This window comes from Athene noctua, chromosome Z (genome assembly GCF_965140245.1).
Source record: "Athene noctua chromosome Z, bAthNoc1.hap1.1, whole genome shotgun sequence".
Taxonomy (NCBI): domain Eukaryota; kingdom Metazoa; phylum Chordata; class Aves; order Strigiformes; family Strigidae; genus Athene; species Athene noctua.
Genome location: NC_134077.1, coordinates 90,866,644 through 90,891,413, shown reverse-complemented (window position 1 = coordinate 90,891,413; position 24,770 = coordinate 90,866,644). Strand labels below are relative to the sequence as shown.

At 49.1% G+C, this 24,770-nt stretch overlaps 1 protein-coding gene across 1 annotated transcript in view; it reads right to left on the bottom strand.

The window, feature by feature from the left end:
- Positions 1-24,319, bottom strand: part of ZCCHC7 (zinc finger CCHC-type containing 7) — a 112,589-nt gene extending 88,270 nt beyond the window's left edge. The window contains exons 1-4 of the mRNA XM_074932807.1: positions 24,296-24,319; positions 23,448-23,487; positions 20,837-20,958; positions 16,490-17,201 (exon numbers count right to left, since the gene is read on the bottom strand). Coding sequence (XP_074788908.1) covers positions 16,490-17,180 — 691 coding nt within the window. The 5' untranslated portion in view covers positions 17,181-17,201; positions 20,837-20,958; positions 23,448-23,487; positions 24,296-24,319. The remainder of the gene's footprint in view (positions 1-16,489; positions 17,202-20,836; positions 20,959-23,447; positions 23,488-24,295) is intronic.
- Between the last annotated feature and the right edge of the window lie 451 nt (positions 24,320-24,770).

Below are 24,770 nucleotides of genomic sequence, written 5' to 3'. Positions count from 1 at the left end.
CAGTTGTTTTCTTTTCTTCTTTTTTTTGGTGTGGTGGCTAGCATACAATTTAAGGCCACTATACAGCTGGTCACTTTCTAGCCCTTGTTATAGTTTTCAAGATGTATGAATAATTTTAAAAAATTACACTGACAGTATTCCAATTAAATAACAATTTGCCTGTGTCTTTCAAACTATCACATGTGCCATCAGAAATGTTATCTGCATAACTCCAAAGATGAGTTCCTCGTTATTTGCAATTATGTCAAGGGATTACTCTGGGGTCAGGGAGGTATAGGAGGCAAAAAGGCCAAGAGAGTGATAGGAACTCCCAAAGATGGAAATGAAGAGCTTTCAGCAAGACAGCTAGAGGCCATTTTCTGTACTTTGGATGATACTGTAACTCGCTGGTGGAACTTAGAAGAGGTGAATAAATTTTTAATCAGAGAAAGCAGAGGGAAGAAAAGAGAACACTAGAGAAACTGGCAGTAATGTTTTGCCCCTTTTAGGATCAGAAATAAGCACTCCACGTTTGGGATGGGGCAAGAAGACCGCCCGTGCCCTGCTACGTCTGGCAGACAGCAATCCCCGCGCCCGTGCTGCTGTTTCTGTTTGGCCAAGCTCTAGCACATGATGAAACAGGCGCATCTTGTTACAATCAGACAGTTCAATCTAAGACTCATGTCTAGAGAAATACAATTAAAATAGGACAGCTGTACCAAGTATTTGCTGGAAAGCAGTATTCAGGAGGAATTTACCCAGTGAGCTTTGGCAGGCAAAGGGCACGCTGTTCAGAGGACCTGATCCTGGCAGAGGAGCACCCTGAGGAAGGATGCTGTTTGGACAAGGTTCAGCACAGCGTGCCCGTCCTCCCTGGCACACAGAATCAGTGAAAACAACGGCACCGAGCAAGCCTGTCATCAACACATTTACATTTACTGTGCGAGGAAGCGCACGTCAGACCCTCAGGGAGGTCAGAGACCTTGATCACCATTTTGCACCTTTTGCCAGACATGACAAAATTCACCCTGAGTTCCATCTGAAGCAGCCTGGGCTTCTGGCAGGGAAGATGATGATCAGCGACTGACACAGTGAGAATCCAACCAACAAACTGCTTAAAATGCCACCCTTCTGAAACGCATCAAAGCAACAGTAATCTCGCTTTAAAGGAAGACTCCGGGAGGACCGAGCACGTTGCAAGTGTTCAGTAAATTGCAAATGAGAAGGGGAACCTTCAGTCCAAGCGGACGGCGCGCTGACAAACCCCGTGTGCGAGGGACGGGAGCGAACCTGTGCAGGGCTGCCCCCGAAAGCCAGCCTGTGTTTGTCTGGTACCTCCAGCAAATCCCTCTCCATCCCTTAAACACGCCCCTGCCTTACAGCCTCTCGTCTGGCAGCGACACTGGGCCTTAAACATTTGGGTTTGGTACATCCCGCTACTGTTCAATGCCAGGCACAGGAACTGTCAAGAAAAAGCAAGCCGCTTACAGAGCCCAGCAACAACTTTCATTGCTCTCTCCTTCCCTCGGATTGTTGATTTATCTTCAAACACAAGGTTAAAGCACTGCAGTATCCAAATGAAGAAAACAGTTTTCCTGATACCACATGTTAACACTAAAACATCTTTCCAAAGGTAAATCTTGTTACTGCACTAAAGACTGAAAAATTAAATTTCTCCAATATAGGGTAGATACATTAAAAATTCAGTAATTTTTTAGCTTTCAAAATAACTCGTGCCAAAATCAGTGTGAATTATTCATTAATTTATTACTTGTTACCAAAAAAAAAAAAAAATAGGGAAAGTGAGAGTTTTCTGTTAAAGACAGAAGTCACCATTACTGTGTTTTTTACAACTTGCAGTCAAACAAGGATTTTTTTTCCGTTTCCTTCTGACGAATTATTTACAGTTTTTAAAAGATCATCATATATTTTAAGGAATCTCTTGCTCACTCTCTCAAAAAGAAGAAATACCAAACGTTACTTTAAAAGTTATGCCTTAGCAGTTGCCATGCAGTCACACTGTGATTTCTTTAACGCCTTCACAAGGTAACTATCTCGTGCAGTGTCAAAACTACCTCTGAAGGAGCAGCTTTTGACAGACAAGTGTAAGGGTGAAAATATCCAAACCAGGGCTATTCCTGCTATGAATGCCCCCCTACCCACAGCTCCATTCCCATACACGTCCTGGAACAATGTTTCCTACGTAAACCCCTATTTCTGCCTCAGAAAACGAGAACGAAATAAAATTGGAAATCTTATTTCTCCATTTTTGCTGGTTTAAGAAGATTATTTAAATGCAAGAAGATTATTATTCTGCAAATTCATTTCATCTGGTTTTATGGCGCATTTCAGCCACTGACATCAGGGTCCAGCTCAGAACACAGCTGCACTTACTGGTGCTAATATTTTATTAGCAGTCTCTGGTATTAACAACTTAGGACAACTGTAGGTTTTGCAGCTTATTGTGGTTGCTATTAGCTGCTGTACATTTAAATTACAGAGATAACTAATATGTATCATCTCTTCACAGATACTCCACCCAAAAATGTTTTACTTAACATTTTTGTAATTAGAGATACTACATATATACATTTAAGGATTTTGCTGAAAATAAAAATACAGGGATGAGTTTTGTTAAATAAAATTTGTGTGTACACAGCTGAAATGCATACAGGCAGCATAACTAGAAAGACACAAGTTTATTTTGAAGCTCTGTGTTTATACCACAGTTTTTATAAAAATTACAGAACTTGCTCTGTTAACTATGTGTTTGGGGGGGGAAGATCTTTAGAAAACTCAGTGCTAAAATGTAAATGAGCAAGTACCATGCTTTTCTGGTGGGATGTAAAATGAGCCATTCCCCTCTTTTTCCTGATGTCTCTTTCAGACCACTCCCCTCTCAGTTTTGGAAGGGGAAAATAACCTTAACTTATGAATTAAAAACACATTCTTAAACCACTGATGGTTTCACACTTTCTGCCCCAGACCACCTCGCACGGCGCTTCCCCCCCTCGGTGATGTGCGGTGCCTGGACACAATGGATTCTGCATGAATCACTGGCAGAAGGGCAGTAGCAGTGATTTTAATTACTGCGATAACACATAAAATACCGGTGAAAACATCGTACTATATTGCTGTACTTGTTCCACTGCTTACAAACTACACCAGAAAACAGGGGACTAAACGTAGCTTTACCACAAAAAACTATATTCCACTGCTTTGAGCAGAAAGCTGAAAAATCACGGTTTTTTAACCCAGAATCACATGTGGAGTTAGGGTGCTTGTACTAGGCAGCTGAATAGTACAGTTGTTGTACTGTTGTACGCTGACTTGCTTAACCAAGTCAGCAGTCAGCTGTTTTTAACCCTAAGCCATGGTAATATTTACACTCAGATCACTTGCCCTAATTTTTGCTCATTTCACCACAGTGACATGGATCAATAATTAAAACTTAGAATTTTAAGTGTGGGGGCAGGTGAATTCAGTCTGATACTGATTCCTTGATGCCCTTCTGATTTTTCTTCCCTTCTGCTCCTGTTGGTTTTCTTTTCCTTGATGAGGACTGTCTAAACAGGCTCTGATTTGTCACTCACTCCATACAGACCTGTGTCCTAGATGGAATTTCATTTTATTAATAGGCTTCAAAATGACAAGAATAAAGTTAAATTTTGGAAAACAAACTGAGCAGAACTTGTTGACTGTCTAAATTTTCCATTCAGATTGGAAGAGCATTTTTTATTTTTCTCTTCATCCTTGAATCGGTTGACATTAACCGCAATTTTCTTGTTTTCCTCATTGATGATGTGTACCATTTAAAAATGAAACGACCAGCGAGACCTGTTAAACAGCTATCCGTCTCCTCTAAAAAGAGGACAGCCACTCAGGTCTCAGTTATTTGGCAGTCTGATCCATCCTGGAAACGAGCCCTCGGTGGTCAGTCCCACCAGAAGGAGATGGCGGGAGGCAGATCCACATCAGGGTGCCTGCAGCCCTTAACGCTACCACCGCTGACACCAGGAGCCAGGGACCCTTTGCTGCTTCCCCCTTTAATTTCCAGAGGCACACCCCAAGTTAAAACCAACAGAGTTACCCAAGAGAAGATGAATTACAAGTAACGGCTTACTTGACGTTGGTTAACCTGAAAAACACCCCCCCGACGCTGTTGCAGCAAGTTTCCCGCTGTTGGCAGTGGGAGAGCGCCAGGTTCTGGGGCCCCGCGCGGTGCTCACGCTGCTGCGCGGTGACGTTCTGTGAGGGAATACCTATGGCTTCCGCAGAAGGGAACCGAGGTTTTTGCCGTGGGGTCGCAGGGTGGCGGAGCAGCCGCGTTGCCTGGCAAGGGCACTGCTGACACTCTCATCCACCTCTGCTGGGAAGCTGCTCTGCTGCCTTCCTGTATTTGCCATCTCAGGGAAACAACAGAGAAAGAGAACTACATCAAAATTAGAAGTAGTTTTGGCAGCTGTACCATTTCTGAGCTACTGACGAGGATTTTTCTGTGTGTTTTTCATTTATGTTTATTTTATGGGCAGATGTCCTTCCTGTAAGATGCAAACAGGAATGGCAACATAGGAACATCCGCTGAGAAATGGTCTCAGTTTTACTGATTAAAAAAAAAAATAATCAGGTATTTGTCAAATTAAAAAGAAAGATGTTTCTTTTTCAACACTATAAAGACTACAAAAATTTTAAGAAGAATTCAGCTTGCAAAAAGCCTGCTTGCTCCTTCAAAGTCCTACAGATTTTTAGCTTCACAAAGCAACTCAAGGTTAGTCAAGCTATGAAATAAAAAAAAAGAAAATAAATAAAAAGGAGGGGGGAGGATGACTTTGAGGGTGCATCCTCTGTGATGATGAATGTGGGACACTAAACAACTGAGTAGGCTTTAAATTAATTAAATACATGACACATCAGTAATTTGCAGGCTTAAAAATAGTTCCAGTGACAGTCCCAGAACCCCATTAATGAAGAGTCAGTCTGACTCCAGAGGCAGCCCTGTCTGCCCGGCTGTAGGCACAGCCTCAGGTCGCAGGGACTGTCGCTGACTGGTGTCCTCCCTGCGACACAGCCTCCGGGGTGAGCAGAGAGCGGGCAGGATTTACCAGCCTGCGTTTATCTCCCTGTCCAGCGCTACGGCAGCATGGACGAGCAGCGGTTACAGCTGCTTTTTTCCCTTTGGATGAACGGTGTTTCTCCCCCTCGCCGAGTACCCGGCACATTTTCATGTGCTCCTGCTAATTACCGAGCCCATCAGAGAATGATTTCCAAATGCGTATTTCCACAGAAGGGAGAGTATTTTTCAGCTTTTGTCCTTCAGAGATTGCACACGTGTGTGCCATAAAAAAATTACATCACTGACATACGTCATAAAGTGTCATTTGTATTTAAAAACATACTGCACGTCGAACACGGAGGCTAAGGTACACAACTAACCTGCAAACTTCCCACTCGCCTCGGGGAAAGAGGTTAAATAAAGCTTGCCAAAAAGGATTTTTACAATTTTACTGTTTTCTGAAGTCGGTAACTTTATCACTTTTTTTTTTTTTTTTTTTTTTAAAAAAAAGGTAATTTAATGGTAAATCACAAATACTTGGGTTCGGAACGGCCCATTAGCCACATGGCTTCTACCCCTGAAAAAAAAAAAGCGAGACAAAAGCAGGCTGGGTCCTGGAACGGTCGCCCCTGGCTCCGCCGCTGCTGCAGTCGAACCAGTGAACCCGCCCCAAGGGGAGAAAAGACCCGCGGGCAGCCCGCCGGGAGGAGCGGCCCCGCGCACCGCCCGCACCGCCCCGGCGCCAACGACGGGCTCGGGCGGCCGCTCGGGCCGCGGCCGTGGCACCCCCCGGCCCCGGGACTCGTCCGGCCCCGGCCCCGGCCCCGGCCCCGGCCACGGCCCCGGGGGCAGCGGCCGCTCGGGGGCCCGAGCGGGGCCGGGAGCCTCCGGCCGGGGGAGGCCCACGGGCCCGGCCGCGCCCCGGGGAACCGAGGGAACCACGACGAGCCGTGGCTCCGAGCCGAGGCGAAAACACTCCGTTTTCAGAGAAACCACAAGTAAAACGGCCGCGTTCCACCTGCGCGAGGCGGCTGCTGAAAAGGGGGAAAAAGACCCCAAGCCAAAAGTGAAGGCTTGATGCCTGGGGTTTCGGGTTTGTTTCTGCCAACAGGAGGTTGTACGAGAACATTTTAAATATTTATTTCTTCTCTCCAGAAATCTAAAATTTTCCAAACGTTTTTTTAAAAAGAAGCGTACATCAAAAATTAGATAAAAAAGCTACAAGCAAACGGAAGCACTACCACCATAAAAACAAAGGGTCGCCGTGGGCATATTTCAGACCGCGGGGAATAAACTGCCCTCAGCGCCATCGCACAAAAACCCCAGAGAGCCCCTCGCGGGCGGTGCGCAGCGGAGTCATCTGTGCACACGCCAGCGGAACCGTCCCTCTGCTCGGACTGCCGACACGCGTTTCTTAAGGGCATCCTCTCATCCTCTGCTTTGCTGTTTTTACGCCAAAACAAAATCACAACCATTAAAACTCCGAGGAGAAAATCCCTCCAGCGCACGCCCACTCGGCTTCAGTCCTAGAAGTATCAAAAGTACGGTGAAACCACACAGAAACTGCGTCGGCCCCTCGGAGCGAGCCTCGGGGAATAGTTTTGTTTTGTGCTGGGCTACAGACGGACCTCGGCCATCTGCGTAACGCATACAGGCTGGAAACGCTGCTGCCCCTCTCCCAAACACATTTCGGAGCAGCAGGGAAACCTCTGCCCAAAGTTGGCAACTTTCTCCAGGCTTCTCCACCAAGCTGCGTGCCAGACGCCCCACGCGAGCACGCTCACCCTTCCCACGCAGGTCTGCGAAGATACACACAAACACATACGTGTGCGTACGCTGACACGTGTGTGCGCGCACGGTCCGACGTGCGCTCACGGGCAGCCCAGGACTGGCGTTAGCGTGGAGGGAGCCCACACACAGCCGGAGCCCCCCACGGCTCTGAGGAGGGGGGAAATCCCCAGATCTCTGCAGCTAAAGTTTTAAACGTACAAGACAGAGTTACGGACTCAGCGGCTTACCTTCAGGCAGAGTCTAGACTGGGCAGTACGTACAACCTTAACACAATTACTGTCACCACAGAGGCTGTGAAACACCAAGTGTTTCGCTGCCTCCGCTTTACAAAGGGCAGAAAAAACTCTGGTGTTTCACCATGCACAGAGAGTTTCAAAAAGAGACCGAAAAAAGCATCTGGCAGCCTCCCCCCCACACCCCCCCTCCTCCTTTCCCCCCCCGCCCCTCTCACTCTCTGGTTGTTGGGGTTTTAAAGGAGTTGATGGAGGAAGATTTATCAAGTACTGAGGATGCCTGTCTGGGACCTCGCTGTTTCTGGCTCTTCGGGACTCTGAGGAAGGACAAGCTCACACAACAGCCCACACAACACGATGCAACGACAACAAAGAGGAGATAAATCTACCCACTTTGGGTAAAGAACTGCTTTGTGACTGTTGCCAAAACCTCCTATATCCAACAGGCCTCCTCAGTACTGCCCTCACCTATGCTTCAAAAGTGGTCAAATGGAAGAAAAACCACCACCACGTATCACAGAGAGCAAAGGAACTCACAGAATTTAGCACCAAACTGGTGACAAAATACATGTTGGCAGCCAGTTCTGTGCATTTCTACACCGTGCGGGCAATGGCTTTACGGGCCTGTAACGTAAGCCGTACCTCAGCATACCCACCACAAGAACTCCAGATGAATAGACAGAGCTTTTATTTTCTTATTTTCTCACTGCTAACGATGTCATTATCTCCCAACACATACTCAACACTTGGCACCACTGCACAGAATGTAAAATCAGAGACATTGGCTGGAGTATTAGAGGAAAACCCAACAAACATAACCACGACCACCATCATAGAATGTGAGCAGAGGTTGAGCCTGGCAGATGGGAAACCTTCCTGGTGCTAAAAGTTTTCACAGAAAAAGGAACAGCTAAAGCTAAATTCCACAAAAACCTTCCACATTAGTAGGAAATGACACTGTTAACCATAAACCCTTGGCAGAGGAGCTGGGTGACGGGCTGCTCACACAACCTCCCGAGAGGTCCTCGGCAGCATCCTCGCCTCTCCCACCTCCCGAGGGCGACGGGCTGCAGGGGGGGAGAGACCGTCCTGGGGAGCTGCGGTCAGCACCGGGCCGTGGGACGGGTGCTGGTGGCAAAAACCTCCCCAGCCTGGGCCTTCTCTGGAGATTCGAGGAGCTGTTTTGATTTACAGGTGGAGACTGGAAACTGTCTCAGCACCAGGGGGGAAGGGGCCCAGGAAGCTAATGAAGCGCAAGGAAGCGCAGGGCTGTGCTCAGGCCTGAACACAGCGGAGAGCGGCTCCGGGCTGGGGCGCACACCCACACGCACCCCGCGACCCTCACCTGGCAAAAGCTGCTGGGGGAGGGTGGTGACGTGTGACGTACAGTCTTGAAAGGCATATAATACTTACCAGCAAGAATACTGGAAATATCAGTGATGTACATTAACAGGGTATAAAGACAACCCAGACGTTGATCCCAGGGCTGGTTAGCTCATGTTACAGATGTTGTGTGTCTACACCTGCGTACGTACAGAGACTGCAATAGTCCAGGGATCCGCTTCTGTATCCCCTCCGGATTAAAACAGAGGAGAGCCACCGAACACCAGCTGTCACGAGATTAACGGTCACTGTGATGGTATCACAGCGCAAGCTTCCCGTGCTCCTCAGTAAGGAACCCACGGATTTCCTAACGCGCTGCACACGCGCCCGCTTCGACAAGACAGCGGTTCGACTCGCAGTTCAGACCTCCACAGCAAATCCTGTCCGTGCCAGAAGGAAACTGAGCGAGCTCTCCACAGCCAAAAGGCCCCAATTTCTCTTGAAGCGTGTCAGTTATAACCCAAGGCCTCACAAAATGAAGTATGTGCCCTCCCTCTGCATTGCCCTGGATGTCCATGTTGCCCTGAACTTTGAAGCACAAACCCACTTCCACTAGGTGCTACTATAAACAGGAGGACACACAGTAAAGCATTAACAACAAGCCATTTTACTACTCCTATCAGTCCTTCTCTAGACTTCTATGCTGGTTTAAAATTCACTAATATAAACTCCCTCTTTCCTGTGCTTATTCTACGTACGTATCGGTGCAATTTATGTCCCTTTGTAGCCCTACTCAAGCTTTAGCTTTTCCCTTTTTAAACTCTTAAGTCCTTTGTCTTCAGTATATTCTCTGTTGCGTTTTTTAATGACTTAAAAAACTTGAATTTCTCCTTCAGAGGGATTAAATCAGTTTCCCGTCACTGTTCAAAAACTCAGTTGCAAGATGAGAGTTTTTCCCCACCTGTGAGAAACCCAAAGAAACGGGGACAGGGAAGAAAGATCAAACTGATGGCAGAAGTGGAAAAAAATTCCCCTTATAACAATCAAGAGAACAGAAAAAAAAATAGAGAAAAAAGCTAAAAAGTCACCCAGAATATAGGACCATGTAAGCATGGGCACTCTTGCAGAAAACCTAGTCAGCAACCCAAAGCCATGGGAAATTTAAATTAGAGCGAAGGTCCACAATAGCAGAGAAATCTGCACAGATAAAGGGCCTACTCAGGTTGCAGGTACACTTAGTCTAGATCTCTTCAGATTTGCAAAGGAACTTTATTAGTTTTATTAATTTTTTTCTTAAATAATCAAGAGATTCGAGTGTATCCACATTACACGGTAAAGAAGATTAAGTTTTTTTCTTTAATCAAAACATCCATATGCATGTGCTGTATCTTCCAGGCGGTAGGTGGATTCCCACTGCTTATTACCGCTCCGGGGTGCATTCTGCTGCAGTAACTCATGCACAAAACACTCCTACTACATTTAAGTAACGTGCAGGTTCCAGCAGACACAAGCAAGAGGCAAACCCCCCAGACGAGCGGAGGAGCCCGAGCGCTGAGGCGGGCGCGGTGCGGGGCGACCACCCGACAGCGCGTTCCGCATCGCGCCTGCCGGCCCCTGGCAGAGCCGCCAGCCCCGGGGGGGCCGGGACCGGTGGCGCGGGCAGGGCTCCCGCCCTCTGCGGACGCCCCACGCCTCGCGCAGCCCGCTCACACGTGCCCGGGCCCCGCACCGCCTCGGGCTGCGCCCAGGCGTCTCTCCTGCCCGCTGCCCGGGGCCACGCCGGGGCGGCCGTCACCCCTCGGCGGGCAGGGGAGGCCGCGGCGCCGCCAGGCAGCGAGCCCGGACGGACACAGACACAGCCCCGCCGGGGGCTCTGCCCTCTGGCACGGAATTGGCGTGGGGGGCCACACCAGGAAGGCTCGCTGCGGTTACGAGAGGCAGTCAGGTCCTAAGAATACAAACACGACTGACTCCCACCAAGAAATCACTCCGTCCCTCCTGGAAGCGCCTTCCGCCGAAATCGAGTTCTGCAATTCCGCAGTTCAGGCATCCAAACAGCACAGGGAAGTACGGATCCTGAAGTAGTTCTTCTGTGGTCTAACTAAATGAAAAATTTCTAGTAGACATTTTTGTGGAAAAAGTTCTTGCTACAAGCACCAAGACTCTAGAACAAAAACACACTACATCTTGCAAAGGCCGCGTTCAAAACTATCTGCCAAGGGGAAGGGTAAATTAAGGTAGAAAAGCACAACTTACTGTACTTTTTTGTCATTTTAAAATAAGCTCACACCTTTCCACTGTTTAAAAATACACTGAGGGATTTGAATAACAGCACAGAGAGAAAAAAAATACAGATGTGGTCAGATTTTTGAACAGTTTCTGTAGTACCACAGAGTTAAGAGAAAATTAAATTATCCATCTAGAAGCAGCCATTTAAAACACCGGTAGTTAAGAAAGGGTGTTTCCTTTCTGAGCATGGCTGACAGAGATAAAACAATAAACTAAATTTATCAGACACTGATATTTCTATTTTGATTCCATAAGCTGTAGCTACTGCTGCTAAATAGAGATCACCTTCCCACACTATTTTGTAGGGAAGATGCAAATATCAAATCCTTTCAGATTCCTTTTTTTCATTTTAGGCACGTATTTCTTTATGGTTTCATTACTCAATGTTCAAATCCCCCTTTTTAAAAATTTATTTTACAGATCTATTTTTATTACGGTTTCTTTGACTAAATGAGTGACTTGATTACCAAGGATAAACATCAGTGCATAGCAAGACCTCTAAACCTGGAATACAAGATGGAACGGATGCCAAAACGGAAAGCTGAAAAAACTACTTTGGAAATACCAGCTTGCACGGTTTTATGTTTGCTGTGTCTTTTCGTACAGGGCAGTTTCACAGGACAGTAAGAGCAAAAGTTGACACAAACCCCCAGGCCTCGAGTGAATTCATTTGCCCCTTGGATGCTGGCTTCCTTTTGTAACTACCTTCAACAGAGGAGATTCAAAATTCTTGTCATTTTACCAAATTCCAGAAGTCACTCTGTTAGGAAACGCACAGATTACTTTATCTATTTGGACAGCTAGAAGGTCATGTGATAAACAGAATTTAAACCACCTCGTAACACCCCAGAAGCCTCCGCTGAGCTTTGTGCTTTCTGCTCTCCGTCTGTCCGAGGTTACCACCAGAGCCAAAGCTGCACGAGCACGGATTCTCAGAACAAGGTGATTCCATAAAACACAGCGTCGGCCTCGGCCGTGCCCAGGGCACTGCGCCCAAGAGACGCTGAGCCGGACCCTGCCCTGGGGGCTGAGGAGGAGGAAGAGGAGGAGGAAGGGACCCGGGCACAGCAGCTGCAGGAGCAGCACACATGGGAATCGCTGCTGCGGCCACTGGCCGTCTCTGCCTGCAGACACCGTGAAAAGGCGGCCAGAGCTGCGAAGGAGGCGGCCCTGGGCTGGTCCTGGGGCTGGCCATGGCGCTGGCCACGGGGCTCGCCACGGCGCAGTGGGGCCACCGCGTGCGCCTGAACGCGACGCTCCAGCTCGGGCAGAGCCGCACCCGACGGCTGGTGCTGTTAGGAGCCAATTCTTGTGCCAGGAGCGCTGTCTCGCGATTCTCCTGTAACAGCCTGGCTACTGTGTTAATAGGGAAAAAAATCAGAGCAAAGGAAACCACCGCTGCCCCTCTGGGAGCCCAGCAGAGCACGTATGTGCTGCTCTACAGAAACTCTGGACTCAAACCCAACCAAACCCACCACGCTCCGCAAACCCGCCAAGCCCAGAGGGACCACATGAGCCCGTGTTTCCGAGGAAAGTAGTGGGTGGGCAAAGGACAAAACAGGGAGAAGATAAATTGTTTTTTGTACCCCTTAGTGGCGGGACATCAACGCTGCAGCTTTAAAAGCTGTCTTTCCAAAAGCCGGGAAGAAAAAAAAAAAAAAATGCAGAGATTAGGATTGCAGCTATACATGGGAGAAAAAATATGTCAAAAGGAAGCTTTTAATGAAGGAATGGATGAAAGACTTCCAACTACAGGAGATTAACCTTCTTATCATATATACTCTTTTTGCAAAGTGAAGGGAAGGGGTGGGAGGGGAGAACCCTCCTTCAAAGACCTGGAAACTCTCCGACACTAAAAATTAATTCACCACATTTAGAACATGGTACAGTTTGTAACAGTTCTCTTTGCACACTTTCTTCTGGACTCTAAGCGTTTTAAAAAATCGAGTAAATCATACCAGAGACCTACATTTGCTGAATTACCCATTTTTAAAACAGATTGTGAAGGGGGTAGGACCCTCTTTGCAAGAAACCAGCAGCTGCATGACGCAGGGCTGTGTTTTACAGAAATGCAGGCACAAATATGTTTTGCAAACACAGCAGTATTAAGACAAGCAAAAATAAAAAGTGAAAGGCATCTAAAGCCATTTGGGAAGAGGGCAGAAAAGGGAGGAAAGGTTTTCAGCTGCGTACTGGAGGTCTGTGGACCAGCCATAACCCTCAACATGTTGGCTGAAGGTGAATCTGGATTTGCCGTCCGGAACCAGAGCTCTGCCCAAGGCAAAGGGACATCCCTGTGTGTCACAGCGGACAGTGTGACCGAAGAGAGAGGCTGTGTGGGAGGAGACTCTGCGCTGGAGACATCAAGAAAGCGTTATTTGTCTACAGGGAATATTAAAAATAATAAGGCTGTTGGACAAGAGCAGGGCAGGCAAGTAAGATGTAGAGGAGTCAACAGAATCGGGAGATACGCCTAATTCCTTGCCTTGGGGAGTCAGAATCTCTATTTCAGGGACTCAGAATGAAAACAGACTCATCCAACAGCCAACACCAGCAGCTACTCTTGTAGCCATTGAATTGTTGACATTTCTGTTCCCTTTTTCAGGTGAAGCAAACTGGACACCAGGCACACCGTGACGCTGTCAGGGGCGTCTGTCCCACGTCACAGGCAGTTTTGGTGGAGAAAGGCAAAAGGCAAGGCTTTGGCAGCCACTACACTCTACGTCCACCCCTGCTGATCTACAGGCCCTAAACCAATAACTTACATAGTTAGTTACCATCTATTTGCATTTACCATACCATATACATACTTAGAAATTTACATACTTAGTTACCTGAATACTTGTTCTTTAGAAACCCTGAAAACAGAACTGTGCCTGTCTCAAAATAATTTAAATGAATTAGCAGAGAGTATCTCTGGGAGGATAATTAGTTTAAAACTGTAATTTTTTAAATGCATTTCTGCCTTTGCATTTAAAATTGTTATGTTTTGGTCCACAAAGGAGTCCTTGATAGAACTGGACATACAATGATGCGTAAGCTCAATGAACAAATTATGGTTACTTCACACTAGGAAGATTTATGGCTTTTGTTCCCTAAAACTATTTTGTTGCTGTTTTAGCTTCTCCTTACATACAGACATACAACACCAATTTCTTTTAGGCCTGTGTCCTTGCATCCCCATTCCCGTCCGTACCAGAAACAGAGCAGCTGAACCAAACCACTGCACGCTGGAGCTGCCAAATTTCACAGGCACCGGAACCTGGACCAGGGGTTTGAGGAGCGCCCACCCCCCCTGAGGGACAGGGGCCCTGCCCTGCCCCTCGCCCACAGCAGCGCCACGTGGGCGCTCTGTCAACCTGGTAGCAGTCGGGGGAGCGCCCAAGGTTCGGGCCTTCTGCAGGGTCGTACCCACAGAGGAGGGGAACAGCCACCAGGAGGAGGTGACGCACCCGCCGAGGGGGGTGTGCGGGGCTCCTGACTGAGCTCTGAGAAGGAAAACCAGAGCAGGAGAAGGACAGTTATAGTTATGAGCCTCTGGTGTGGCTATCTTTGACTTCCAATTCCAGCACCTCAAAAAATGTTTGCAGCGCCCACATTAAGTGAAATGATTTTCGTTCTGAACAGCATGACAAGTTTATACAGCGCACAGAAATTCTGCTCCCGTTACCTGCCCTGGACGTGTCTTGCTTATTGCCAACTTCATGGAATATATATAGATGGACAGCAAACATTACCACATTTGTTACAAAAGCATAGCGTAAGTTAGCAAAACTGCCTCCTGACATTAACCTCCAGCACTGACTTTTAAAAGCCGCTCCCGGTTCGCAGTGGCACACCTCTGTTAGAACAGCCCAAAGACATGAACTGCCATCCCCAGTAACACCCAGTCAGCATAATCGCTCCAATAAACTAATCACAGACTGTTTACCAAAATGTGTATACATCATTTTGAAATATGCTTAAAGTCTCAAGCACTGTTCAAACATTTTCCATCTTCTGGGTTTTTCTGGGTAATCTTTAGAGCTACTACAAGCAATTTTGGTACATAAATCCAAGAAGATACACAGAGTAAACTGAACAAAAGAAACCTGATTCCAGGTCATTTGCCTGCCCAGCGGTCATGAGAAAAAATAGACGCTACCCAGAAATTGTATTAACTGTGCTGTGCACCAACTGCATCGCTGTTAGAGCAGTCACCACACAGCACCAAGCTTTTTCTCCCCAAGAGGCAGAGTAATTTAATAAGACCACCAAATTAGCCCTAGTTTCAAAGAAGAGGACAGGATATGGAAATACAAACAAATATATTAATGAAATTTATCAACTTCGAGTTAATTCTTAGAAACTGCACTTTAAAGGATTTATAGGGAGAAAAAAATTATATCAATTCAGATATAATGTGGCTGGCTGGGGTGCGGGCATGGCCAGTGCATGGTCTGCCACTCTCCTGGCACTGCAGTGGGAGGAGAAAGCCCTTCTAAACTCTCCGAGGCTTGGGCAAGCACGCTGGCATCTGGTCACCCATGGGAGCGCGAGCGCACACCATGGCCCGTGCAGCAACGGACCGTGGCAGCTGGGCAAAAACACACACAGGAACAACTCCGTGCAAAAACTTAGTGGGCGCTCACAGGCAAGAAACAGGTGTTTTACCAGAAAAGAAGGCAAAGACAATTTCTCAGCCTTCCCCTCTCAGAGAGCTCAGTAGCAGCGTGTCGACAACAGCACTGTTTACACAGTGACTGTGCCAGCCTGCAGAGCAGCGCCGCAGAACGTTTCAGTTCCCTGCACCCAAACCCACCTCATTCACATCTGCACCAACTCAAACTACAGTATACTTTCTGTTTTAAAAATTAAAATAAAAAAGTTTTGCAAAGGTTGCCAGAGCTGCAGCTGCTCCTTTCCTCAGGCAGCGTTTCCTCTCGGTCTGGCAGGGGACTCTGTTTCTGGAAACGATCTTTGTGCTTCGGGAAACCGGCAGGCAAGAAGAAAGCACAGCTGAACGTCTAACAGCCTGAGTTGCTGGTGACAAGGTTTTAATACGTGTAGTACATGATTATTACAAACACGTATCTAAAATCTGCTGCACTAACTATCCCACCTACTAACTTTCTGCACGATAATGTGGAAGAATATTTTGCAAAACAAGCAAAATGTTAGATGTTACAGCATCTACTTGTGGGAGGGAGCCCGGGCTCAGGTCTCCCCTCTCTCCTCCCTCGCCCTCTCCTGCTGTGGTTCATCCCTCTCCCGAGCTGTGCTCGGCCCTGGCGGTGGCACCGCGGCGGGGCAGAGAGGGCAGGGGGTCAGGCACCTCACCAGCCCAAAGAGGAGTGACACCCATAACTCTCCTGCCCTGCAGCACTCTTCAGCAAAATTTTACTGTTACGCAGTTCCCACCTCTGATTTTTATGTCTTTAGTCCTCAAAATTTCTTTTTTCTACTTTGTTTACAATAAGAAACCGCTGTATTCCCTCTTTATTTCACCTCCTTTCCCCTGCTCCCCTGCAACTTCTTATATGCTCTTAGGAATACATAATATACTGGAAAGTTGGCAAGTTCACAGTATGAATCACTCTGACATCGCTTCTGAATGTCTACCAGCAAAAATGCTGTCTTTCCATATGTGGCACTCCTGAATTAATGGTATTGAAATGGTATAAATAAATGGTTATTTCCTTCGTCATAGTTTTGCACCCATCATTACGCACTCCAATTTGCTTTCTGCTTATCTTTCTTTTCAAGCATTGACATCAGTATCGTTGCAGACAAATCCTCCCACATGCGGATGAATAAACAAGCCATTAAAAAAAGTACTAACCTTCACTGACAGGGGTTGCACAGCCTTCAAGGTTCAACATTATATCTTCATCTCTGTCGTCAGCACCGGTTCCCAAAATCATCCAGCTCTCGACATTATCACTTTCGGATACCAAGCTGTCCTCCTCCGAGCTGTCGTTTATCACCAACACGTCTTGGATGCCATGAGCTCTGGCAGAACTTGCCGGGTCCACCTTCCCAGCAGTGCTCTTCCTCGGCCTCGAAATGTCCATGCCCAGCCCAGCAGGGTACAGGGCGTTACCTCCAGCAGCTCGGGCATAATCTGGGGTGGAAGATCCTGGACGGCTGCGTGTGTCCCCTTGTGCTAAGGATTTTGATGACTTCTTGGCTTTGCTTTTGTAAACACTGTCTTCATCCGGTGTGTCAGACAGGACGATGACCTCAGGGTCATCATCGGAGAGCTGAGAATCACAATCAATGATTTCAGTGATGGTCTTGTCTTCGGGCTGTTTCTCAGTTAGAACTGAACAATGGCCTGTGACTCTTGCAACATCAGCTGCTTCACCCATTTCCAGTGTGCTGATTTCTCCAAGGTTTTGGGAATAGTGGATCTGGCTGTAGAGATGAAACTCCACCTCAGTGTCAACACTCTGCTCACTGGATGACTCCTCACGATAAATTTCATCTTCATACATTTCAGTATCCTCCCTGTCTTCATACCCAGCAAACATTCTGGAAACCAAACTCTGTATCTACAAAAAAACAAAGGGTTGTCTTAGAGCGGTCGTGTATGCATGTCCCAAACCCTCTTTCAAACGATACCTTTGGCCTTTCTGAAACTGCTGAGGTTAGTCACAGAGCTCTGTGTATAGAAGCTAAAACTGATCAGACTTAACAGCTACAGCAATTGGTGCTCAAATCTGTAAGAGCAGAAACAATTTAAGGGTGAATCTGGTTTAATCCTAACTACTACTTTAACCTCAAGTACTCCAGCTTCTGAAAATTGCACTTAATGCGCTCTCAGCTTCCACAGCTCCCCTCCATCTGGGCTCAAGACCAGGGTACTTGCACTGGTCGCAGCCAAATGAGTGTCTAAATCCAGGTTTGATTGTTCTGCCAACTAGTACTAGTTCTGGGTACTTTGCAACTTGTCTTGCTAAGTAACATCTTATGTACGTACCTGAAAGAGCAGGAAAGGAACATTCAGCAATATTTGAGAGAAGTAACCAGGAACCTGTCTACACCTGGGCTGCAGCCACCTGAACTGGCACTTCAGAATGAACCCTAAGAGCAGAAGTGCTAGGGCTACAATACCCAGTTCTGCACAAGCTCAGGTCTGGAAGTGGCATTAAAAAAAAAGAACAGTAAAGGTAGCATACCAAATCTGCAGCCTTCATACAAACCAGCCCACCAGGGCTTACACACTGAGTCTCAATGCCCTGGAAACACAGCCAGAGCGCTCCCAGATGCGAGGAGGATACTCCTGCAAGCTGTGTCTGCCCAGCTCAACCTCAGCTACAACTGCCCTGTGCTGCCACCCGTTCAGCCATCGTTATCGACAACCTTTAGCAGCCTTTTTGCTGGATCTAGGACTAACGCCCCCATTTCCCTTCTCGCAGACTTGGTGATAGTGGTTTTTAAACAGACGCTGTGAGAGCTGGCTGATGGGACAAACGCACCCTCGGCGCGTCTGCAGAGGACCAGGGCCGGGAGCAGCGGTTGGTGCGTGGAGTAGAGGGTTGTGGTGCTGTTGGGGGGGACCCCGGGCTGGGGGAGTGGGAGAGAGGACCCTCATGAAGGACAACAAAGGTAACTGCCAAGTCCTGCGCTGGGGAGGGAGAGGGGCTGGGGGCCCGCTGCCTGGAGAGCAGGTTCGCAGAAAAGGGCCTGGGGGTGGGACAGGTTGAGCATAAGCAGGTCAAGTTGACCATTTCTGGGACAAAAAGCATCCCGGGCTCCTGAAGAACAGCCCGCCAGCCAGCAGCCAGAGGGAGGTTCATCCTTCTGCCCCGGCCAGCGCCCACGGGACCACATCTGGAGTGGTGCGGACAGCTCTGGGCTCCCCAGCACCAGAAACAATGGACAAACGGGAGTGATGGTGGCAAAGGGCCACCAAAACCATCCAGGGATTGGCCCCGTCTGTCCTGTGAGGCCACGCTGAGAGAGCTGGGACAGCTCTTCCTCGAGAGGAGGAGATCAGTGTGCATGAACGCCTGATGGGGGCAGTGAGCCACACAGAGACAAGCGCTTCGGAGTCGTGTCCAGTAACGAGACGAGGGGCAACAGACAAAAAAAACCCAAACAGGAAATTCCACTTCAGCATGAGAAAAAAACCCTTTTTCCTCTGTTGCCCAGAAACGCCATGGAGCCTCCATCCTTGGAGGTGTTCAGAACCCAGCTGGACACGGCCCTGAGCACAGTGCTCCAGGTCACCCTGCTCTGAGCCAAGGGCGCTGCATGAGACGATTGCCAGAGGTTCCTTCCCACCTCAGCTGTCCCCAGAGCCCAGCCCTGTGGCCAGTGTCTCTGGCGTTCACTAGCCACCTCTGGTCAGACAGGAAATCCAGAAAGTTACTTTGCCTGCTCCACAGGGCACCTTATTTCATTTGTATGACCACACTATGCATGATATAGAATACTTTCTCCGAAAAGTCTCTCTTTACTTCTGTGTTACTCCGAGGGAAGCCAATAAGCCTTTTCAGACATGAGAACTGTCTGAGATGGAGCTCGGGTTGTTAGCTGTGGAAGGAAGTTGAGTGGTATTGCTTAAATTCACATGCTGATGCATAAGGACAAAAATTTAGATTTGGGAGCTTTGTACAGAATTAATTTCTGCCATGATGGCATTTAAAGAACCCAAAGTCTCTTATTATGCCAGCTCTCTGTGCACACCCCGCACGAGTCCTTCCTCGATTACGATTGATTTCACCCCATTTCTATTCCTGTTATACCAGAAGTCAAACTAAAGAGGAGAACACTTTTCCCATGAAAAACAAACAAAGCAAAACCACATGAAACATGAACACACACGCAGGAAGATGCAATGCTTCCTGACAATCCATACCCTGTACTCCCCAGGCTCTCCGCAGCGCAGCACCCACCGTTCAATCCTCCTGCACAGCTACAGAAATCGCTGCAGGCAGCGCCCGCTGAGATCACATCTGGGGCCCACTCATCCACGCCCGCGCTCGGCTCCAGCGCCTCTGACACACCCAGCCCGTGTTCTAACCCACAGGGACAGACGCACAGTGTGGTTTGAACCCGGCCGGCAGCCCAACTCTGCGCCCGCTCACTCACCCTCCCCCAACTGTGGATGGGGAAAGAGCTGGGGGCTGAAGGGAGACTTGTAGGTTGAGATAAGAACAGTTTAGTGATTGTGATGAAATAAAACAATAACCATAATAGAGTACAAATGGGTAATGCACAATGTGACTGCTCAGCACCCAGCCTGTTCCCAGCCAGCGATCCCAAAATACCAAGATCCTGAAACCACAATCCTGGAAACAAGAGACAATTTCCCATTCCCAGCCCACCCTCCTTGTGGACATTGTGTGATCTGGAACATGCCCTCGGCCAATCGAGGCCCGCTGCTCTGGCCGTGCCCCCCCAGCTTCGTGTGCACCCGCACACGGGCAGGACACGGGGAGTTGGAAAGTCCTGGATTTCTCAGCAACACCTGACACCATCAGTGTGTTACCAGCATCCTTCTCAGGCCGAGTCCCATGATGAATCCAAAACACAGCGCTGTTCTAGCTACAAGGAAGGAAAATTCACTCCATCCCCACTGAAACCAGGACAAAGTAAAATGCTGGTCACTGAACAGTTGTAGGTAGTAAAAAGTAAGACAAAAGAGCATCTGATAGAGCAAATGAAGCACCCAGACTTCAACATTTCTCTCAACTTTACATGGGGTCACCCCTTCAGACAGGGCTTAGCCTGTTCCCATCCATGGGGTAAGACATTAACCTTTGCCTCTCCTTCTCTTGCCATCTGAAATACGCATTTGGCTTAACTTCAAATATTAAGACTTCTTAAAAGAAAAACCTCTCAAACAAAAAAAGGAGCACTGGCTCCAATTAAGCACATTTACAGTACTAATCTGTGGCTGGGGGATGTGAGAAAACAGACCTTCGGTACTGTAGGAAATGAAAGAATCCCCTGGAAGCATGACACAATTTTAGTGACGCTCGAAAAGCCAACTCAGTTCAAGCACTCTTTTCTTCCTGTTCTGTCAGCCACTGGCTAAAGTTACACAAAGTAAGGACGTGACCATGGCTGAAACCAGGCAGCTAAAGGAGAGCGATGGCTCACGGGTGTCAGAGAGCCCCAGGAGCTGACCCATGGACACGGCATCACACGGACGGGGGTAAGAAGAGGCAACGCTTACCTTGATCAACCCTCGCCAGCAGCTCAGGTCTAGCAGCAGCTCCTCCTCCTCCTCCTCCCAGGTGCACGCAGGACTGGAATGACAAAGGGCTCTTCCCCTCGCTCAGCACATATGGCAGGCCACTGGGAAAGAAGAAACATCACACATCAGCATCGCAGCGCAGTCTGCAGGTACCTGGTCCCAGTGTTCACCGTCCTCAAGCGCAGGGAGTAGCTCTGCCCTGCCTCTTCGGCAGAGGAAGAAACAGCTCTTGGAGGGTGAAAGCACTGCCTGCCCGAAAGGGAAGAGGAGCTCGACAGAAAAGGTTTGGTTGGTCTTCAGACCGCCAAAGTGACGGTGCCTCTCGCTGTATTCCTACTGACACTCAGAGAGAGAAAGACCTGTCTGAGTGCCAGTCTTCTGCAATTTAATTTCCTTTCAGCAGTGAGAGGTTTAGACCATGGGCCACTGTCCTGTCTGCCACCAGCTAGAGTACGACAAAGACATTCCTCGTGTCTGAGTGCGAGAACCACAGTAAAAAGAACAGCTGTGCACAGACTAGCTGATCTGACAGGTAATACAGGCTGCAAAGAGCACCACACAGGAACACACCATCCTTTGGAACTGGCCTGCCTTACTTGTAAAAAAAACCCCCAAAACTTCAAATCCTAGGCCACAGGAGAACCCCGTCCTTTCACCAGGAGGAATGCCATGCCTACCTCAACCCTGAGCACAGCTGTCCTCACAGCTGCCTCTCTGGTAGGCACCACCTAAGAACAGTGCAGGCAAAGGGCTCCTGATGTTAAAACAACATCTGAAAAATCACAGCTACCTCAATTTCTTTTAACCATTTCCAAACAAAACTGCAGATGGCTGTAGTTAGAAATGGCAGATCATTCTCCCAGGTCATTTACAAAGGCTGCCTGCCAGCACTCTTCATCTGGTTCGTTAAAGAAACAGCATCCCCCACTTGATAAAGTAACAAAAGTTGGCAGCAGCACAGCCAAAGCTACTTCTCGGCCAAAATTCCAGAGCAGTTTGGGACACTCAGCTGTAAGGTAAATCCAGGAGGGGCTCTGCACAAGGGCCGTCAAGATGCCCAGGCCAGTCCTTCCCGTGCCATTCCTGCCTCACACCCTGTTTCTCCCTGACAACTCCTTTCCTCTGTGTTACTTCTGCTGCTCTTACTTTCTCAACTCCCAAAACCTGTCAGAGCTCAAACATTAACCTTCTCCTCTTTTCCTCTTGCCATTATATGCATTCGGCTGAACTTCTAATATTAAGATTTCTTAAATAAAAAAACTCTCAAACAAAAATCAAAGTGCAAAAACCATTACTTTTTCATCCTTTGCCAATATGACTTTTGAGACAAGTGTACTGTTTGCACCACAAATCATCAGTGAATTCAAAAAAAGATTTCCTTATTCTTGCTGTCTGCTTGATCTTTGCAGTAATGTCAAATCTAACACTTTATGACAAAGGCTGCACTGAAAATACAACAAAGATATTTTTTGCTGTCTTAGGAGGTGAAGACAAGACCCTACGGTCAGACTCTGTCACAGACAGGAACAGCAATGAAATGGAAAAGAAAGGTCTTTTGAGGAAATTACCAGAAACTTCCTAAAACCCCAAGTATCTATGAAAACAGAGGTTCAGACATCAGAGTAGTAGGAGACATCAACAGCCATTACAGTCGTGTGCAGAACAGACCTTTTCTCAGTTTTTCTGTTCACTGTATCTGTGATACATGATCTGCCTAGAACTTTAGACTCTTTACGGCACTGCCAAGGTACAACCAATATGAAATTGATAAAGAACCCAAATGGTCAAACGCAGTTAAATGAAATCTTTCACTTCAGCAGCTGTACCTGCCCTTCTACCCTCCATCAGAAGTTACTGGGAGAGATAAGCAATAAAAATTATTATGAAGCAGAGCTCCAAAATGAAAAATCACCTATTTGTTCTTCTTGCCACCCTATGAAGGTATGCAGATGTCAAGCCTGAATGTATTTTAAAAAAAACCCACAGCAATACACGTTTATGATCAGAGGTGAACGTCAGGGACAGTTTTTCCCCTCACCTGTACTGCGTTTCTGTACCAAACACAGCACAGATTGCATCTTGGCTGCCGGGGACAACTGAGCTGCACTCAAAGCAGGTGAGAAGGAAAGAGTTTTCATCTGCCAGGTGAGGTGAGATGTGCGGCCATCAGACACCCTGCGCCGCTCCCCACACCCATGTGTGCACAGAGCAGAAACATCCTCACAGAGGAACATTTAAAAACGTCCCGAGGTAGGTCCCAGGGCAGTCAACCCCGGATTTCACAGAGCAAACCCTGACAATGACGTACTGCACCTATCGCCTCAGGTTCAAGCAGCCAAGAAAAAGGCAGACAGCACCACGAAGCTGACCTAATGGTGGCATTTCCTGCCATTTCGGGCTAAACTCACTCGCTCCATGCAAAGACAACTTGTGCTGCTCAATGCTGATATGTAAAACTCGTGTCGAATTGCTGTGTGTTTGAGAAAATGTTTCTCATCTGTACTTTCTTTAGATACAGTGCAAGTAGGTGTAGAGGAGAGAAGAGAAGCTTTGGGTAAGAGGGGAATGTTTTTCTAGTGACAAGCTATACCTTCAGGAGATCACAGGAAAATATCTTCCACACCCAAACCCTGAAAAATAACAAAATATTCGAAGTTTACTTCAAGCCTTTTGGAAGGTTTTTTTTCCCCTTAGCAGTTCTCAGAATGGTGTTTAACTGGTCCAACATCCCCAAATTATTAATTTCCTTTTCCTCAGATAGAGACTGGCTGGGGCCTGGTGACCTGCCCGCAGCCGTGAAACACAGATCCCGAGCGTCTGGAGCAGCGAACGGGAGAAAACGAGCCGCCGGTTCGCAAGCAGGCGCTGACGGCCCGGCGGCTCTCGGGGAGACCCCCGGGGTGCTCCTGCGGGCAGCCCCTCCCCGCAACGAGCCGGGAGCGCCGCCGGGGCTGGAGTCTCGTTTCTGGAGTTGGTGTAAGGGCCGGGACCCGCCGCGGCCGGAGACAGACACGGACACGACTGCGGTGACTCGCACATCTGTTTAATGCCAAGCAGCGATCGCACCCCGGCGCCGGGCACGCCAGAGCCCCGCCACCGCCCCGCGCCGGCCCGATCCGGCGGGAACCGGGCACCCGGCGGGGCCCGGGGACACCCGGTCGGCGCTGCCCCGGCCCCGGAGGGAGGCCCTCCGGAGGCAGGCTGGGCCGCCGGGGCAGGCCGCACCGGCGCACGGACACCCCGGCAGGGGCCGCCGCGGGCAGGGCGGGCGCCAGGCGCGGCCTCCGCGGGAAGGCGGGGCGGGCGGCCGGGGTGCGGGGGCCGCGGGGCCGGTGCCCGCCGGGGCCAGGGGGCGGGCGGCGGCCCCGCGGGGGTCGGGGTGGGGGTCGGGGGTGGGGGGGCGCGGGGCGGCGGTGCCGGCGCCGCTCCCGTACTCACTGCCGGCCGCGGCGGGACACGACGAGCCGGAAGTGGCGGCGCCGTCGTCCCGCCCCCCGGCCGCGTGCTTCCGACCACGCCCCCGAGCCCGCACGGCGCCTGCGCAACCCTCCCGGACCGGACCACACCCCCGGGGCAGGGGCGGGGCGGAGCGAGGAGCGCGCGTGGTGGGCGGGGCTTAGCGAGGAGGGGCGGGCCCTGGGGCGGGGCTAAGGGGAAGGAAGGGGAGGGGAGGGGAGGGAAGGGGAAGGGGAAGGGAAGGGAAGGGGAAGGGGAAGGGGAAGGGGAAGGGGAAGGGGAAGGGGAAGGGGAAGGGGAAGGGGAAGGGGAAGGGGAAGGGGAAGGGGAAGGCCGTGCAGCTCCATCACGAGCAGCAGCAAAGTCCTTGGTGCTGTCATGTGCCAGTGCCACGGCAGATGCTGCCGATGGAGCTGATGCGGATCGTGCGGGGTGTCCGCACACCGGGAGGGAGGGG